The following is a 19,110-nucleotide window of genomic DNA, read 5'->3' on the forward strand; positions in this document are numbered from 1 at the left end:
AAATAATTTAAGTAGGAAGTCTGCATTTAATGCAGAAATGTGTTTGATTGCGTAATTGCTAAAGGTGGTTGCTTTAATTGCACAACTTTTAGCAGAAGAAGCAGAGGTTTATTGAAATGAAAAACTTGGAAAAATTCCTGAAGTTGTGTGTCGAAACTTTGCTGAATTTTTAGGGCTGTAAGTGTAAAGCTGCAGAAAAGCTTTTCTATTGTAATGTTGCAATTATATTACATTGCAGAAAATCACAAGTTGCATGAAAAAATTGCAGAAGTAAGCAAAATTGTTAATTAATGGCGAAAAAGGATACTGAAAGAGGAAATGCAAGGATAGAGATTTTGTTGTTTCTTAAGAAACCATGTACAATTTGAGCTAAATGCCAAATTAGCTTAAAAAAAACCTTAGTAGATGCCAAATTAAACAAAAAAAACTATATAGCATATTACCACAATTTTAGCAAAATAAGCTTAAAGACATCAGTAGATGCCAAATTAGCTAAATGAGCTACCATAAAGTGAGCGACCTTGAGAGCATTTCAGGCAGACTACTCAAGCAGTACGTTTACTCCTCCCTAGGAAGGTTCAATTTAATCTACTCACCTGTTCAGCATCCTATTTAAGTCCAGGTGTGCAAGTTTTTCCTTCTCTTCCTTTACCGCAAGCGCTGCGTTCGTCGCCCCACCCTTCTCCCCGGCTTCCACCTATAAGCTCCGTTAGGGGTAGTTTATTACCCAAAAGTTTTACGGAGATCTTGTCTTATGTAATTGAACGGAGCCTTATGCCAAACTAAAAGAATGTGAAAATACATTTATTTACCGCATGAGTTGCCTGACTTAAGTAAATATAATGGTTACATAACAAATTAGCAATTAGCAAATTGTCCAAGTCTGTGGTGGACCGAGCAGTAGAAGGCAAGGACAGCAAACAATTTAATCAAAAATATTTAAATTTATTCTTCAAAATGTGTAAATGGGCAAAAATGGGCCCTTAAAAGAGGTCAAAGCAACAAAGTTAACTCAAGTTTTTAAATGTAACAGAGGACAACTGAACAGACAAAGCAACATAATTAAACTGACCTCCCTAATTGCAAACACAAGGGAACATATATAGTGGCTGATCAAACCAACTAGACACACAAGGGGGAACTTAAAAAGACTAAGACAAAATACAGAGAACAAACTAAACTAAAGTCCATCCTATAGTAAATTAACATACACAATGAATGAAACTAAGGACCATCAAAATGGAAACTAAAGTAAAGAAACACAAAAAGAGTTCCTTGTCCACTGGGCGATGGTTCAGTCCAATTAGCTGCCTGCTGAATATAAGGCCTCTGCTGACTGGCAAGCATTCTTGTGTCAGGCCTGACTTGATTGTTCCAGCAGCAGATGGCAGCAGCAGCAGCAGCAATAGCAATGGTTCCCTTTAGCACTGGTAACTCAAAGCATAACATCAAATTAATAAAGCAAATTATAATAAAGTAAACTGAAACATCTTAATAAATTTTATGATCAAATGTGTGTTACTTTTGAAAAAGAAATCTAAAAGTATATGCAAACAAATAAAGTGAACAGATATATGTAGGGTGTGGTGCAGGAGGTTACTGCCCTGATGGTGTGGCAGCGTAGGCAGCCATCACAAAGTCCTTCACCTATACTAGCATGATGGTAACATAAAGGTTTAATAATAATCTAGTTAAACAATACTCATACAAACTGAATATAGTCCAACCACGCGTAACAAAGTGTTTTGGTTTTGGCTTTACAGCAAACAGTGAATAAATCAAATGGAAAGCGTCAAAGGTCCCCTGGAATTCTGCAAAGCCTGTATCATCATTGTGTTTGTGTCTGAAATCCTTCACTACTCACTACATCTTTTCTACCAGGACTTGCTGGCTTGGTCTGTGGTTGTTGCCGTGGTTGTTTAGTGAAAACAGGCTGATGACCATGTAAATCAGCAGATGATGCTTTTACATAAGAGGGAGGTCCAGGTCCTGAGGTCCCTGATGGTCCTGGAGCTCATTGGTCAGGAGGCTGGGGAGATCCCTCTGGCTCAATGTCTGGATCTCCATAACATTACAGAATTGCTCTTGCAAAGACAAAGCTCATGACATCAACAAGCATGGTGGTAAGCACCACAGCACATTTATTAACACTATGAATTTTCCAGTGCAGACACCAAGTTCTTGTATGTGGACGTGAAAATGCGCAAACGGCATGCGAAGTGACACCCTTTGCGGTACCGACACATAAGGGGTGTAAGTAACACAGGAGATGGTTAAAAAAAGGACATTTTAATCCTCCTCATAAGAGAATAGGCATGTAGCTTGCAGCGGTAGCCTAGTTTGCCTGTAATAAGAAACGGCATGAGCACCGGTAATATTAGCTTGGGGTTGTGAAGGGCTGTAAGCTAGTGAAAGAGAGTATAAATAAAAAAGATGATAGGAAATTAGGGCAGGCTTACTCCACGCCAACAGTTCCACAACTCGGAGGTGAATTTCTAATGAACTCCTGCAGAAACTACAGTCTAATTTATCTTTATTTTCTTTGGAAATTACAAAAATTATGGCTTCCTTCCATGCAGGTGGCATAGTTTTCCTTTCAATTATACAATTGAATCTTTTACTGGGAGTAGCTGGGGTTGCATTATTTAAAACCATTCAGAATTATATCCAACTGCCCCTTTAGCTTTACCATTCTTCAATCTCATAATTGCTAGAATAACTTCCTCTTTAGTTATTTATAATTACATTCATTTTTGTGTTCTAATTATCTGTAATTTGAGGTAAATCTAGTGGTGGTAAAAATGTACCAGTATCTGCCCCGTTGCTACTCACTCCAGGTTGAGAAGACAGTTGTTGATAGTTTTTACAAAAACACTTGTATTTTTGTGGAATTGGTTTCTATTGTGTTTGCTACAGGGTGTTTAATTTTATGGGTAGATCTTTCTGCCAGCTGTTTTCTTAGTCTGTATCATTATTTTTTTTGGACCTCTTCTGTATTCATTGCATTTATCTCTTTTTTTACTTTTATTTTTAATTTAACTGAACAGAATTGGGGGACGGCTGGGGGCGTGACATGAGCCAGAGGCAAGGTCCACGGCCAAGTACAGGGGCACAGACCAGCCAATTGGAATCTGGAATCACTCCCGCTCTCCAGGGGGGGAAAGAGGGACCATACACTGCACCAAACAGGGGCATGTGAACTAAACAATAAATGATCGATGAGTAGATTAGATTAAGTAGAAAATGAAAAAGAATTATGAAGTATTGTTTTTTCATTTTAATTTTGAGTCATTTGATGCAGTTACATTTTGAAAATGAAAAAGCATTTCTGGTTTTGACCATTATTTTTAATAATGCTACAGAATCGCTTCCATCTTGGAGAAATAAACTTAAACAGGACAAAAACCGTGGAGAAACAAAAAGCAGATGACCTGACAATGCAGACCTGAAAACCAGACAATGAACAGAAAAGAGGAAAGCTGTGGATGAATAACATAAGATGAGATAAGATATACTTTTATTGTCACTGTCTGGACAATGAAACTGAAGGACCCGGAGTGACTGACAGAGGACAGAACATGACCAAAAACACTGAAAACCTGAACTAAACTGCAGAATCCTCGCTGCAACAGTATGATATCATTAAATTATTAGTAATGATTCCAGCATTCTGGGGGTGAAAATTGTAGGATGTTTGTGTTTAAAGCATTACTGTTTGTAGTGCACTGATTCATGCTGATTGTGCCTGCAGCACATTGCCAACATAAACAGCCTTCAGGGTTTTACTGCTTTCTATGTCTTCCAAGTCTATGATAAAGTGAACAAACTTTTTGACAATAATTTGTTTACATAAAAGAAATGACAAGTGCAATACTTTTACCTACAGTAGCCGAGAAGGTTCCTTATTTAAAACTTTTTATCAATTTCTGTATTGTTTAAAGGATGAAAAGGGGGGTGGGGGTGCTCTTTTCCGACTTTGAGCCCCTCCCCCTCTGAAATCCTGTGCATGTCCATGCTGACCACAGAGTGAACCCCCAGTGGTGGAAGAAGCGCTCAGTGATGTGAATCAGTGATGTGTGTTTTTTGCTGACTTAAGGCCCGTACACACCGGGACGAATATTCGCCAGGCGTTATTCGCCAGCGTTCTTCGCCACGTTTTTTGTGTTCACACCCAGGCGATTCTCGCTGACGATGAGTGGAGTGAACATGCAATTTCCTTCCCTGACATTAGATGGCGCTTAATGTAAAACAGAAATACTCCTGTACACAAGGTGGCGCTGCCCAACTTTACGCTTCTTAAAGTCGCTTTTCACTCAGAAGAAGAGAGCAAGTATTTACACGCTTGTCAGAATCAAACAAAGAAAACATGAATATTTCAAGCACCAGTAGCTCCAACTGGTGCTTGGTTCGGGGATATTTTAGAATGTCCGTCATTATTGCTTCGCGGCAGTGTAGACGCTACTTGGCGTCTATCTTCTTCGCTGGTATGTGTGCTCAGCAAGGCAGTTTTGTGTTTGAGCGCCCCCAATTTGTGTTTTACTGTAACTTCAGAAGCTCCAGACACGTGAGCAAAAGCGCCGTTCTCATTGGTCGAGTAGATTTCGACGCGACGCGTCGAAAAAAAAAAACGAACCCGAGGCGTTTTTTTTTTTGACGCTTTAACGCTTGGCGTTTTTTCGCGTCGGTGTGCACACTCTCGTTGGTGCCCTTTGTTTAGTCACGAGGCGTTAAACGTCGGCGAAAATCGCCGGCGAAATTCGTCCCGGTGTGAACAGGCCTTTAGTTGTGTTGGAGTTGTTTCTAATTGATCTTTTAAAGATTTTTTAAATATGAGGACAAGAATTTTTTTGCATCACTGATGAGATCCCAATGTTAACCCTTGTGCTATCTTAGATGACCCCACCCTTACATTGACGTGTTATTCCTACCATGACAAAGGTGGATAAAGGTGGAAAGATTTCACCAGTGTGGTTCACAAATCATTGAAGAAAAAAGGTTCAGCGCACTGTCGAGTGCCCCTTAGTTTACACACGCCAGCCTTTGACAGACTTGAACTTTTTACTCTGACCATAGGGTGGCGCTGTTTTCCTGTGATTAGTTTTTCCATCAGAGGGTCATGTATGAAGGTGGGGGGCGGGCGGCTGAGTTACATGAAGTGGTATTGGGTTCATCTATTTTCAAGGCACCACAAAATGAATAAAAATGAAGAAAAATGTTAATACAGACATTTTCTAAGGTCAGTAAAAATATCCGTATTTCTTGCTACATTCCAACTAACTGAACAAAAATGGGCAGTCACATCCATCGTATAAATAAGGCCATTTATTTATTGGTTTCCACACAGTTTTCAGGTGTATAAATATAAACATTTCACAACAAACAAAAGTACATGTGAGCAAAACAATAAATAGGATACATAATACTTTCAGTTGGAACAAATCAGCTCTTATTTACATTATATGTACAGAATCATGGTCCTCAGAGGCTGAAAATGAAAGACTAAAGGCTGGTGGAGGTTTCATCTTCTGAACCAGCACTCTCATTACTGGTTTTTCTTTTCTTTTATTGTGCACATGAATGCACAACAATATTGTGGTGTTGCTGCTTGATGATTTTTTTTAGAGAGAAGAAACCTGCAGGCCTGAAGGACTCTGAAGCGTCACCGGCTTCCATTTGGCCTCCATTTTCAAATGAATACAGAAAACAAGACTTAAATATTTTTGCATAACTTAAAATAAAAATTCAACAAAAACGGAAACCGCCTGTTTTCAGGTGAATTCCTCTGTATTACCAGCATTACAGTTTTTACTCTGAATTCTTTCACATGTTTTTAAGCAGGAAAACAGAAGCTCATTTCTGCTGGAAAATATGCCTGTCTGGGAATGGTAAAATCCACCTGCAATAAACTTATTTCATATTTTATCTCCAGATATTCTGGTTTAGATGATCTGTTTTCAATTATTTCATTTAAAAAAACTGAGACTTTTGTTCCCCTTTTAACTCCCTTTTTAAAATAAAGACTTCATTAAGACATTTTTCATTTTTTACAAATCCACATTTCATGTTTTTCATCAGTGCGTGTTGTTTGAAACTGATAAGATATCAATTCAGGAAAAAAGAAGACTGAACAAAAAAACGAACAAAAAACAAATACTATTTTCCTGGCAGGAATGAGCCTCTAAAGGTTAAGAAGACCACAGAAGTTTTGAAAATGTTAAAAAGAATCTGCAGAGCCAAACTAATTAAACAGTTTCCATGTCTGTGAGCTCATTTCCACACGGTGCCACAGCATTGCTGTTCATCAAGGGTGTCAGGGTCTATAGATCCTGATAGATCAGGTTCGGGTCTTGGCTGGAGGCCGGAGAAGAGGTCGGAGCGGCCCGAGGGCCGCGCTCTGTCTCACTGAGCGCAGCGGCGGCCGGGGAGGCAGGAGCATCGGCCGTGGCTGGGAGGCAGCTGCTGTCGGTGGAGATCCGCTCCACAATGCTGGACAGGCAGTCCAGACTGGAGACGACGGAGCTGCGGTCATTCCTGTGGCCTCCTACGGCAGAAAACACCGTCAGTCAAACATGATTCAAACTAGACTGTGAGGTCACTCCTCTATGTGTGAATAAAACCTGTAAACAGCTGTGTGCAGACTATTTATTGGTGTGTGTGTGTGTGGGTGTGTGTGTGTGTGTGTGAGAACCAAGTCATGCAGTTTACTTATGACACTCTTGACTCTGTATTATCCACTGCTCCCCCACCCCCCATCTCTAACATCCACTCTCTCTCTTCTTGTTTTCCGTCCGGTCCAACAAAGAATGCATATAAACATAATTATTATGAATAAAGCCTAACCTCAAATACATAAGGGGTTTACACCAATTGATACCATTGTCCAGGGAAATACTCGATTCTGATTGGCTGCTGGGTGTGGATAAAAATGTGTTAATGTACATCTAAAAAGCAGTTCCGGTCACATATCTTAAATGTTCTGTATCAGAATCTTTAGCTTCATCATCTGGACAAAAATGATCAGTGACAGGAGAACTTTCTCTCTGAACTGATGCTTTATTCAACCCATCGTGATCATCAGCATAGATATCACTTTCCTTTGCCGCACCACTCGAGGTTGGCTAAGTGGCATGTTACTGTGACAACAGGCTGCACCGCATGACAAATAGTTCGCTTTTGTGAAAAAGCAATCTAAACCGTAAAAATGACCAGAATAAAGTACTGGTTGACTATTTATTTATTTTGAAAGTCACCATGGTATAAGTGAGTAGATTTACTTCAAAGTGTTCATATTTTTAATGCACTTTGCAGTTCAACGCAGGCTTACACGGCAAGCGTTAATAATGCACCCTTTGAAGGATATTAACCCCTAAATAAATTGTGTTTGTCTAAAGATCCATAAAGTCCTGTTGTAAAAGTAAAATTTGTCCAACACAAGAGGCCTTCAGCTCTGACATACTTGCTCAGCTGTAAATATAGATATAGATATATATCTATATATATATCCTTTTTCTCATTTATAGAATTTATAGAGAATGTCATTGTTTTCTTTAACCTCATGAAAACTAAATTTATTTAGCAAAAATAAAAGCACATCTTTGGCTTCATGAACAGATTTAGTTAGATTGCAAACGCTTTATCATTTCAGATGAGCAATGCTGTCGGCTGGTTAAAGCGCAAATCGGATCTTTCCTGTGTAAAATGTTGGCGCGTGACGCGGCCCCCTCTGGCCCGCGCGCAGCTCACCGTTCAGAGCCTCGGAGAAGTAGGAGCCGCCGTCATAACTCCCCTTTTGCGTCGTCTGACACCTCGGTCCATTAAAGTCAGTCTGGAATAAAACACAATGCTTTTTTTAGAGCACGCCAAAAGAGTAAATAAAACACAATTTACACAATGTCACATTTTTGAAATATCAACACAAGGGATATTTTCCGATAGTAAACACTCGTGTATTTTTAAACTGGAATATATATATATATATATATGGGCTTTCTTTGAACAAACAAGCACAAAACAGCAGCAACAATATTATTATTTCATCTTCCTGAGTGTTTCGCACGCGTTATAAAAGGAAATTTGTCAAATAATAGAAATCCTAATGACGGGACTCGTATGTTTTATGAAGGAAATTCGTTTGAATAAATCCGGATGTTTGGTGCAAATTATAACCGATTTTTATTCAAGCAGCGAACTGCTCCAAACGACGCTGTCAGTCTATTCAAGAAATACGTAAAAAAGATTTTCACGATTAAAAAAAAAAAAGAAAAGGTTTTACGTTTAAAAATCTTATTTTCGGGAGAGGTAGTAACTGGTAATCCTCTGAATTAACTGAGTAACGCGCCTGTATAATCGAATCTAAAACGGTGAAAGTTGCCTTTCCTTTTTCTTTTCTTTTTTACTGAAGTTTTGTAAAAACTTGTGCCGTCATGAAACGACTAACTAAGTCAAGACTCCATGCGTAAAGACGCGCTGTAGCTCCAGCCTTCGCAGCTTGTCCGAACAGCGGACTCACCATTCCGTCAGAGCAGTTGGAGCGGGGGCTGGACGCGTCCGAGTCCCCGCTGTAGTGCTCCAACACCGGGTAGAAGCCATCCTCCTGGCCGGCGCGCAGCAGCGCCTGCAGGGACTCGATGTAGCTGATGGCGTTGCGCAGGATCTCCACCTTGGGCAGCCTCTGGTTGGGGTTGGCTGACGTGCAGCGCTTCAGCGTTTCGAAGGCGTCATTGACCTTGCTGAGGCGCCGGCGCTCGCGCAGCGTCGCTGCCTTGCGTCTGTCTGCGTTGGTGGTTTTCCGCTTGCAGGCTTTGCAGGCCCACAGCAGGCAGCGGCCCGCCTGGTGGTGGCCACTGGGCGCACGGACGTGCTCATCGTCCTCCACCTCCGCGCGCTGGTGCACATGGAGGACGGAGGACGGGGAGGAGGAGGACGAGCAAGGAGAGGATGAGGGGGAAGAAGAGGAGTCATCCGGCTTCAGCAGACCGCCATGGACTAGCCGTGGGTCTAGGTCCTCGAAGAAGTGCATGTCACTTGTGTTAAAACAGGGGTCATCATAGAAATCATCAGCAGCCGGGATGGGGAAAGGAATATCCGACAGCTCCATGACCCGGTCCAAAACAGGCCCGCAGAAAAGAAATACTGAGATCAACGGGCCGAGCCGAGCTATCCAGCAAACCGAAGAGAGACTCGCGATCCGCGGGTCCGGTAATGTGGGTCCTGTCAGGAGTTTTGAACTGGACTACTGCTGACCTGAAGCCTCTTATACCTGGCACATCAGCAGCAGGCAGGGGGGCCAAGGGGTCAGAGGAGTGTGACCAATCGGTGGGCAGCTGCAGGGGTGTGCGTGTGTGTAAGTGGAGGGGTTACAACTGCACGGTAATTAGAGGCCTGCAGTTAACGGAACAGCTAAAGGAAGGCCGCACACGCATTTCCGCCTTACACACCCGTGTTCAAGCGCCTCTTTGAATGCGCACACACCAGAATTTGGGGCTGTGGCGTCTGGAAGGCTAGCGGTCGCACATCACCAGCAGGTTTTTAAGTTGGGTGCGGAGCCTACAAACAAATCAAGCGTTCGTTGGTCGCGCGCTGAAAGTTCAACCGGTTGAACTTTTTCACGCTGAATCTCAGCAACGCAGCGCTGTGACCAATCAGAAATTAGGATTTGATAGTGTTTGTAGCGTCTTTTCAAGAAACAGTTATCAACCGTTGTAAACATGATCACTAAGGAGAAATGAATAATTGCGGTTTGTTTTTGGCCGGAATAAAATGACACCAAGATGGACATTTATAGGAACAGATCTGTGAAAACAAAAAGGCTGGAGCAAGATTTGAGGGAATTGAACCGCTTTGATTTTGCAGATCGAACCTCTTCCAATAAGTTGATTTAATTACAATAAATATATTGTAGGTGGCGGAGGAGCGCTGATGAAAAGAAGAACCGCCCCTGCAGGTACCTGCGTGTCTGGCGCTGGTCCGTCCGGTCTGTACACCGAATGAGTGTTCATGAAACTGCGTGGAGCGCGCTCTGGAACGCACCTTCACATGCGCACACACCACTCTTTTTTTTGTTTTCATTGTAAGTAGGAAAAATGAGGCAATTCAGAATGTCAGAGACAAATGAAATGTTTGCACTGAAAGAAAAGACTGTCAGCAGAACATTTAATGAGCAGCAAGAAATGTGTGAAAAGCTGGCAATGCAAGACGAGCTTTGGTTGTTTTTAGAGCTATTTTGAAAAACAAATGAAGTCTCTTTTTTTTTTAAAAAACACCACAAAGTTGTTGTTTTAATGGAGAAAAATGGCATGAAAAAAAGGTTTTGCTTTCCCATATTCAAAAAGTCGGTATTTATTCTAAACTACAACAATAGTTGTGAAAATAATGCTAACTGAGTGTCTCTGTGCTTTGGTTTTCATGTATTCACATCAATTCTACTCAGAAATGATCTTAATAATTTTCAAAATCTACTTTTCTTTTTGTTATTTGCACATATTTACGTAGGACCAGACAGAAAAACACTTAATATGTGCGGCCAAGAGACACATTGTGGTGTTGATCCCCCCCACACATTCGCATTGCGTCTCAGGGTAAATGTTGTCGTCAGTGGCGGACTTTAGAGTTCGGAGGCCCCTGGCGAATAACAACGGTTGTATTTTATTTTTTAAATCCTTACATTTAGGGTAAAACATAAGAGAACTTTCTAGCTCTGTTATGGAGTTCAACAACCCAGATTACAGATATCCAGCTTGACTCCTCCTCTTGACATCAATTTTTTTACCCAGAAGCGTCGCTCAGCAGGGACTCTAGTAGGCGTGGTTACGTCATCACATGTCGAGCACATTGACTGTCAGCAGTCGAGCTGTTTGTTAAGACCAGACATTGTTGCCAGTGTGGGCTCATTGTTGTGATGGGAATCCTGGATCGGCTCACTAAAAAGAGCCTCTCAGCTCCCAAAAGACTTTTTTGGTTTTTGTTGCTTTATTTCAGTCAGAATGAAGCATATAAGATGAATAAGTGTAAAAAAAAAGTTGTTATTCATACATGTGTATGATATGTATGTTATTTATTCCTTCCAGATAAAACGTGCAAAAAAACAAAAAAACAAAACCAGCTGTTTACAATTCAACTTTTAATTATTTATATTTTTATCTTGCTCTTATTAAACAAGTTTGAAGCGAATCAACACAATCCGGAATAAAAGTAAAGATGTGCAAGCCGAAGAAAAGACTAAATATTTGGCATTTAGAAATTCCAAATGTCTATCAAGTTATATTTACGCCACCACATAGCAAACAAAACTTTCTAAGCTGCAAATGAAAATATTAAATATTTGCTTTCACATACTTTTTCTTTGCTTTCAAAAAATTTTTTTGCGTGTCATAGGTTTCAGCTTAGCGTGACATAGCTGCCATATGTCACACTAAACTGAAAACGCGAGACATTTTTAAAAGCAAAAAAAAGAAAGCGAAACCAAAAAGTATTTGAAAGCAAACATTTAATATTTTCATTTGCAACTTAGAAAGCTTTGTTTGCAATAAGGTGGCATAAATATTACTTAATAAATGTTTCAGCTTTGAGGAGCTGATCTGGTTCTTTCTGCTTTGATCTGTCCGGTTCTGGAGAAGATTCTCTCAGGTGTCTGGACAGGTTGGTTGTGGAGCTGCTTTTATATGGAAACTATTTTCCTGTTCTTTGTTTACACCTTTGATCAAACATTTCATGAAAAGACAAACATCGACTGAGCTTGAAAATCTTCTTGAAGTCATGAGGTTTTGACTGCATGTGTGCTCGGATGTATTAATAAGAGGCGACCAGCAGATGTCACTGTTTCTAACTGAAATAATCCGAGCAGAGTGTCCATCTCAGCCCAGTTGTGTCAAAGTTGGTCAGTGCTTCACGAGGCGTCGATTTGGCCATCACTAACCCAGATTCAGAAAAAGGCTCGGACGCAAAAGGATAAGTTGAAGCTTGTCTATTGACAGCAACAACAAAAAAAAAAATCACTTCACAACAGGGAAAAAAGGAAAGGTCAATAAATTCAAACTAAGAGGCAGTGTGTGCAACATGAAAAGAGACCCAAACAGCCCGCAGAACGTTTCCATCACTGAGAAATGAAGCGAGGTGACTGCAATAGGCAGACAACTTCATCAACTAGCAGGGTGCAGCTGGGAACTCCTCCAGCATCCCTGGCTGCAGTGTGCAGACTGAGGCGTGGCTCAATGTGGGCGGGGTTAAATGCATCCTCCTCCGCCCACTTCTCTGTCATCGCAATAGCTTTTTTGTTTTTTTACATTTAATGTCAGTTTCCATGTGAAATATCGGATTTGTATCCTGAGATGATTAAATTAGAGCTCGCCAAGTCAGTTTTTTTTATTCAGGTAAAGATCAGTTAATTTGATTTTAGGATATGTTCACTCCTGCTTTGACAGTTTGTCTTTCTTTTTTAGAAAAAAAAACCACACAGCCCTTTTTATTTATAGCTACAGGAACAAGAAAGGCAGACTGGACAAAAAGCTCTTTTCTCACATAAATATATCTCATATTTTGCAATAGACTAAAAAATTCTATTCACTTCTTTTTTTCGCCTCTGCGTTTCCTGCTTCTGCTTATTGGATGAACACACCACCCTCCTCTTCCTCAGCGTGTTCACAGACCCAGCAAGTCAATGAGCAGGATGTCCTTCATCTTATAGATAAACCCTGGAGACGATCGCATTGTTTGAAAAGTAGAAACGCAGCTCAGAAGTTCATCTCAGTTCTGGTGAACAGTTGCAGAACATCCAAGCTAACGTGCGAATGTGGATAAACTGCTGCTATGATGACCAACCGCTTGGCTCTTTAAAGCAAACAAGAGCCGGCTTCCTCCTGGGAACCCTTTGTTCTACTTCACTCTTTCTTACTATTTTTCTCTCTATAATTGGTCAGTACTGTACTTGTTTGTGCTGAGTGGGGGGTCAGAACGTGTCAGGTCCACTTTTAGACAACGTCAATGTCAAGAATCCAAATGTTTTGATGAGAATTTAAAAACAGAAATCAGAAATGTATTTTACATTATATACATTTTTTTTTCTTAGAAAAACATTACATTTATTGAATGCATTAATTAGTTATTCCCTCACTTCTTAGGAACAAATGATGATTTCTGTCTTTTATTTCATTTGTCAGGTTTCACTACAGAAGCAGGAGAAACAGTTGTTTTTTTCAGAGTTTTTTATTCTGTTCTTGTTTTTCCTATTTTATGTCTTCCAGCTCTTTTGGAAGTTTGGCAACAAATATTTTGCTTTCTCTTTTCACAGCCCCTCAGATCACTCTGTTTCAGTTGTGGTTTTCATGCCCAAAAGTCATCTAAAGACCACAAGCCCAACAAAAACATAGATAAAAAAAAACACACACAATATTAATTAGTGATTAATCATCAGTAATTAACTATCCGTTAATTATTACTTCCTGACTGGATTGAAAGTGCAACTTTAGCACCTTCTTAATGAGATTACATCCACCATTTTTGCAGTCAGTCAGAGAAAAACATGAAAATATGGATTCCTATTGAACTTTTCTATCAATCACTGATGTTTCGCTCAGATATAAAGAACAATCAAAAAAAAGTTCGAAATTTTACAATTCAACCCTTGACCACCGTTATATAAAAATGTTGCTTTTTCTTTTAAACAAATTTGAAGCAAAGCAACACAAAACACTGCAACCTTTGCTCAAAATGTGAAACTTTGGTCTCTTTTTTTTGCTCTGCAAATAGAATTGTAAACCATCTGTTGTGTAACCCAACTTTGCTGGGTTGCTGCAACTCTGTGACTGAACAGGATGTATAGAAGAGCGGCTGCTCTTTCCTTGTTTTTGTTCAAATTTCGAGGGGCCTCAGACTCCAGGCCTCGAGGGCCTGCTAGTTGTTAAAAAAATCCTGCCTTATCAGCTGCTGATTAGCTGGATCCGCTGTGTTTAGCCAATCAGGAGCTGGCCCTGGTCCTCAAGGCCTGGAGTTTGACACCTGTGTGTTAAAATGGATCTCTGTCATTTTTGTTCTCATAGGTTTTTTGTAATATTTGGAGGCTATGCTTGCTGACTGTTTATGGTGTCATGGTGTCATGTTTCACCTGTAACTCTAGTACCTCTAAATCTACAAGCACCCTTGGTTTAAGAAACAAACCAGAAACATCTTAAAAAGAATCAGGAGGCCTCGGCATTCGGAAGGTGGAATCGGCTGATTGTGACTTACAGGGCACGAGAAGGTAAAATCAGTAAACCGCCATGTGTCTTGGCAGGGGTGGACTTACCATTAGGGAAAGGCAGGTGATTTCCTGGGCCCCTTAACACTCTGGGGCCCAGAGCTGAACACTTAAAAAAATAAAATTTTCTGTTATTATTTAACTCTGTCATAAAAAAAACAATGAAATGTTACAGTCAACAGAAAGTTAGTGAGCAGAGAATTCAGCGTTGGCAGATTGGGGGGTTTTCCACCTAATTGAGCAGTTTTGTTTCCGACTATGTGGGTAAAAACTACATTGGGTGGGTGGACATGATTTGGGGGATTTGGGATCGGTTTGGCAGCTTTTAGTTCCTTATTGAGATATAATAATAATAATAATAATAATAATAATAATAATAATAATAATAATAATGGATTGGATTTATCTGCGCTTTTCAAGACACCCAAAGCGCTTACATTGTGTCCATTATTCATTCACTCCTCATTCATACTTGGTGATGGTAAGCTACGGTTGTAGCCACAGCTGCCCTGGGGCAGACTGGGACCTGAGGTCAAGGGAGGCAGGTGAAGCAGCACTAATAATAATATGTAAGTGTGTGAACTAACCTGTTCTATGAATGCAATTTATATCTTTGATTCTAATCATTTGAATCATATTTGTCCTCAAAATAGCTGTAAATTTTGTGTATTTCCTTTTCAATTTCAGCCCAGGCTGCAAGATCTGCCTCAATCATGAGCTAGCTGGAGAGTGTGCAAACAAAGGGATGATGGGACATGAGCGGAGGGTAACTAACCTGCCAACAGTCGAGTTTCTGGTGAACTTCTGCCGCTCTGCAAAAACTTGGTTCTAGAGAACAACTCTGGTCTTTTCTAATTTTACCTTAATGGCAAAATCATAATTAAAAGGCCACTGGGAACGCTTTGAAAATAGATCAAAAAGTGATTGGAGTAGGACTTCAAAGCATATTCACATTCTAAGTGTTTAATTGCTTTGTATTTTGGGGGGGGCGAAAATATTTTCTTTTGGTTATTAAATGTGTAAACAGGCAGAACAATTCTCAGTAGGACAAAAGTTGAAACAAATGCTGGTTTGTTGGTTTTATTTCAGAGATTAGATTGACCCATAGAAGGCCTTTGAGATGGCCCTTCCTCACTAGAGAGATAATTATAGCACAGTGACAAATCAGTGTGGGGTGGGGTTGGGCGTAGGGGATGAAAAATGGATGCCAAAGTGCTACGTAAATGGCTGAAACTGAACATTGAGGACTGGTAATCCTCAGTGAACAGGGAAGTCTCCCCTCTAGGAAGGCTGAGAGCATTCTTTTATCATACGATGTGTTTGGCGTCAGTGGGAATTATGGCTATCACAATGGAGAACACTCTTGCCATATATTTGATATCATCTGCAGATCTATGAAAAAACAAACAAAACATTACAAGTGTTCAACAGCTTTGTCGACAGTTTTTCAGTGCGTTTGGAGAAGAATCTACAGGAAGACGTTCAGGAAAAAAAGTCTAAGGCTTTGTCCAAAATCGCTCACTATTCACTACTTATCACATTAGATAGGTCGTTCACTGTTTTTGTTGCCGTGTCTGAAACTACAATTCCAAATTCCGGTGGCCTGGAATTTCCCCCGAAGTCTCTGTGAAAAACCAGTGTGCCTTGATGCTCACTAGATAGGCGAATATAAATCATAACACATTTAAACAATTTCTCATTTGATTAAAATGTATGTAAATTTGATATTCACAAATCTTCCATGTTTTCATCATCAGAAAACAGTGGACTCATAGATAGTCCTTGTAAAACTCTTCCCAGGGTTTCCCCTGGGATGTGCTCCACTCCCTGTTCTGCGTCATCTCCATCCCCTCCAACTTTGGTGGGCAGTAGCAGAATCGTTATCAGTCTGACCAATCAGCCTCACTCAGTGTGAAGTATTGTTTGTGCCACTCTGCCTTCTTTACCATGTGTTGCATTTGGACCCGGTCTTTAGTCTCCTGACCCTGTTTCTGACTCTGTTTGCCTGCCGCCTGCCCCGGCTCTTGCCTGGATCCTGACTACCCTGCCTCTCCTCTGATGATCTCATGCCTGTTATTGAATCCTGCCAGTCAGACCCTGATTTAGCTTTGTGGACTTTTAGGTGAGCTCATGAACCTGCTGCAGTTGGAACCAGCCGTCTGCCTGTTCCTGTGACAGAATACTTCCCCAAACATCGATCCACATTCTGAATCATTTCATGAATCAGTCACGTGGTACAGCCGGGAAGTGAAGCTTTGGACGTCATCATTTTCAGCTCCTCTCCTAAGTGTAGCAAGCCTTGATCTGAGCTTAGCAGAAAATACTCCTCCACTACTTCTAACGCGCCTCGAAGCCTTGATGCAGAAATCAATTCACTAGTTGTGGTGCAAGTGTGCGGTGTGGGCGGGTATGGAATAATCCAATGATTTATAAAAAATATTTCTTGCGTTTCTTAAAAGAATACAAATCATAATTAAAGTTTTGCAGTCCAGAATTACCAGTACAAAACAGCTATTTTTAGAAGTGCCGTTACTGAGTACCGGCCTCAAAGCAGTGCCTGCCCTGCTCTCATCTATTACATATGGTCCAAATAGAACCTGTAACCGTAAAATGTTTGCAATGGAAACAAGCAGACATGACAATTAAAGTTATGGGCAACATAAAAAGACAAAATTCCAAAATACTAAAAGTCATTAACACCTACTGTAAATTAAAAAGAAAATGAGAAAACTGTCAACTACTAGAAGTGCCATTTAAAATATTAGCATAACTCATCTCAACACTAGTAAGTATTTCATCAACAATCTGTGTGGTGTTGAGTGAAAAAAATCTTTAAAGTTTTGAATAGAACGGAATAAAACTCTTGACTTTGTAAGAGGAGTGGAGTGGATTCACGTGAGCTCTAACGCTGTGATGCAGAGACTAAATAATCATTCTCAGACTAAAAACACTCAGATGAGACAGCAAGGTTGTGACCTGGGTAATGTTTGTAGTGTGTGTAAAGTTGCAGCTCTTTCTGTGTGGTCTGTTAGCCTTTAACCTCTTGACCTGAGAAGCAATTACTGCTGCTGCTGCTCTTCACACATTGAACACAGCAAAGCATGTTCACACAATGACTGTCACTGAAAGAGATGCAGCCATATTTATGTTCACAGCAGCTGCAGTACAACACCATAATAAAAGCTTGTGGAATATTGGAGTATTTTGGTTGGAACGTCACATTCCATAAAGATAACTTCTGATTTTGCCTGTTGAAAGCTGCTTTCTTTGTTGAAGTCGAAAGCTTTTCCCATGTTTCTTTCTACTCCAGCTCTTTGTGTACAAATACACTTTGCAAAGATGTTTACTTTTCATATCTTTACATTATGGGGGTTTAAACATACCTGTAGTGATACAAAGCAGCTGCTTTAACCATTTAACTGGCTTCTCAACCAGACAGTGGAGCACATTTACACAATATTTCATCAAAAACGTTGATTGTGTGTCTTAGTCCCCCAAGGCAATAAGCAGCAGGTTTTAATTTTTGTCATAAACGCTTGTGGTCCTCATCTCGTAAATGGTTTCAATACCCAACGGAAAATGTAATCAAGCCACAGCAAACCCTCTTGATACTTTCTGATACATATAAAAAAGTAAGGGTTTTAAAAATGCTTTCACCGTCAAAGTGATGAGATTTCAAATACAACAGGGCAGAGATTTACGATCCTCCATGTACATTACAGGATCAAAAACGTTCAGTTCTACTACAGCTTGTGATTCACATTCAGAGTTTAAGTAACAATATTGAAATTATGTGACATACTACTACTTTTTAACCTGGCTAAAAAACAAGATTACAGTGACTTGACCTTGTCAATGTATTCAGATAGAACTCTATTATGTCCATTAGGAATACCACTTCCTCACACTTTTTCCATTCTCACGCACATACCTTGATCTGGAGAACTCACTGTGGACCCTGATGGCTGCTCGTTGCAGAGAGCCTAGTCCTCCCCCCCCCCCCCTCAGGGATGGGATAGGGGGCAGAAGATCAGAGGTCCCTCCTTCCTTGCATGCGTATGTGTGTGTGTTTGTTGGAGTGTATATTGTTGTGGGAGGACATCTCCTGATTGTCCTCTTGATATTGTTTTCTTGTTTTTCTCTTTTTCTCCATTATTATCAAGTCACGGATATTACCATTCCACCGCCGTGACGTTGCAGACACCTGCTTTAAAGACCCACTCTAATGAAAACTGTGTTTTTTAAAATGTTCTTGCAGACTTTTTCTGATCATGAATTACAATTAAAATTATGTCTCTGAGTATTACTTTTTTCAAATTGTTGTGGATCAGGAGCAGATAAAAAAATGACGTTGGAAAAAGCTTATAGTTGTTACGTAGAAACTACAATCACCACAAGCTCCCTGCTCTGCTTCTTTCTGATGCATCCAAGTTGATCCGTGTACATCTTTGCTTTCCTCGTCTGAGCTGGAATCCGTCTCTAAACTCCTTCGCTAATGTTAAGTTGGGGTTGTGAGGGGCTGTAAACTAGTGGGAGAGTGTAAACAAAGGCATGATGGGATATCAGCGGAGGATTACTTCCCCGTCAACAGTCCCGCCCACAAATCAGAGGAAAAGTTTTTTTAACTTTTTCATATTCCATTAATCGGCCATTTTAAAAATGGCAGATTAATTAAAAAATAATTAATAAACCACTGGGAAAGGCAATATTTTTATGGATTTATGGCGCCCTCTGCTGGAGCATTTACACAGTGATCTGGCTGACACTGCTCAAAGGGTTCAGTTCTTTGGAATGATATTTCTCTTATCTGACAATTTTATCTTCTTGATATGACCTTCTCCTACATCCTTATTGACCTCAGAGTAAAGAGACTAAAGGGT

At 40.3% G+C, this 19,110-nt stretch overlaps 1 protein-coding gene across 1 annotated transcript; it reads right to left on the reverse strand.

The window, feature by feature from the left end:
* Nucleotides 1–5,307: 5,307 nt before the first annotated feature.
* Nucleotides 5,308–9,240, reverse strand: myod1 (myogenic differentiation 1). Its single transcript, XM_004069431.5, has 3 exons — nucleotides 8,510–9,240; nucleotides 7,744–7,825; nucleotides 5,308–6,541 (listed from the first exon to the last, which is right to left on the reverse strand). The coding sequence occupies exons 1-3, from the start codon at nucleotides 9,095–9,097 to the stop codon at nucleotides 6,318–6,320; spliced, it is 894 nt and encodes a 297-aa protein (XP_004069479.1). The 5' UTR covers nucleotides 9,098–9,240; the 3' UTR covers nucleotides 5,308–6,317.
* Between the last annotated feature and the right edge of the window lie 9,870 nt (nucleotides 9,241–19,110).

The sequence above is a fragment of the Oryzias latipes genome, chromosome 6 (genome assembly GCF_053564925.1).
Source record: "Oryzias latipes strain Hd-rR chromosome 6, Olatipes_Hd-rR_3.1".
Classification (NCBI taxonomy): domain Eukaryota; kingdom Metazoa; phylum Chordata; class Actinopteri; order Beloniformes; family Adrianichthyidae; genus Oryzias; species Oryzias latipes.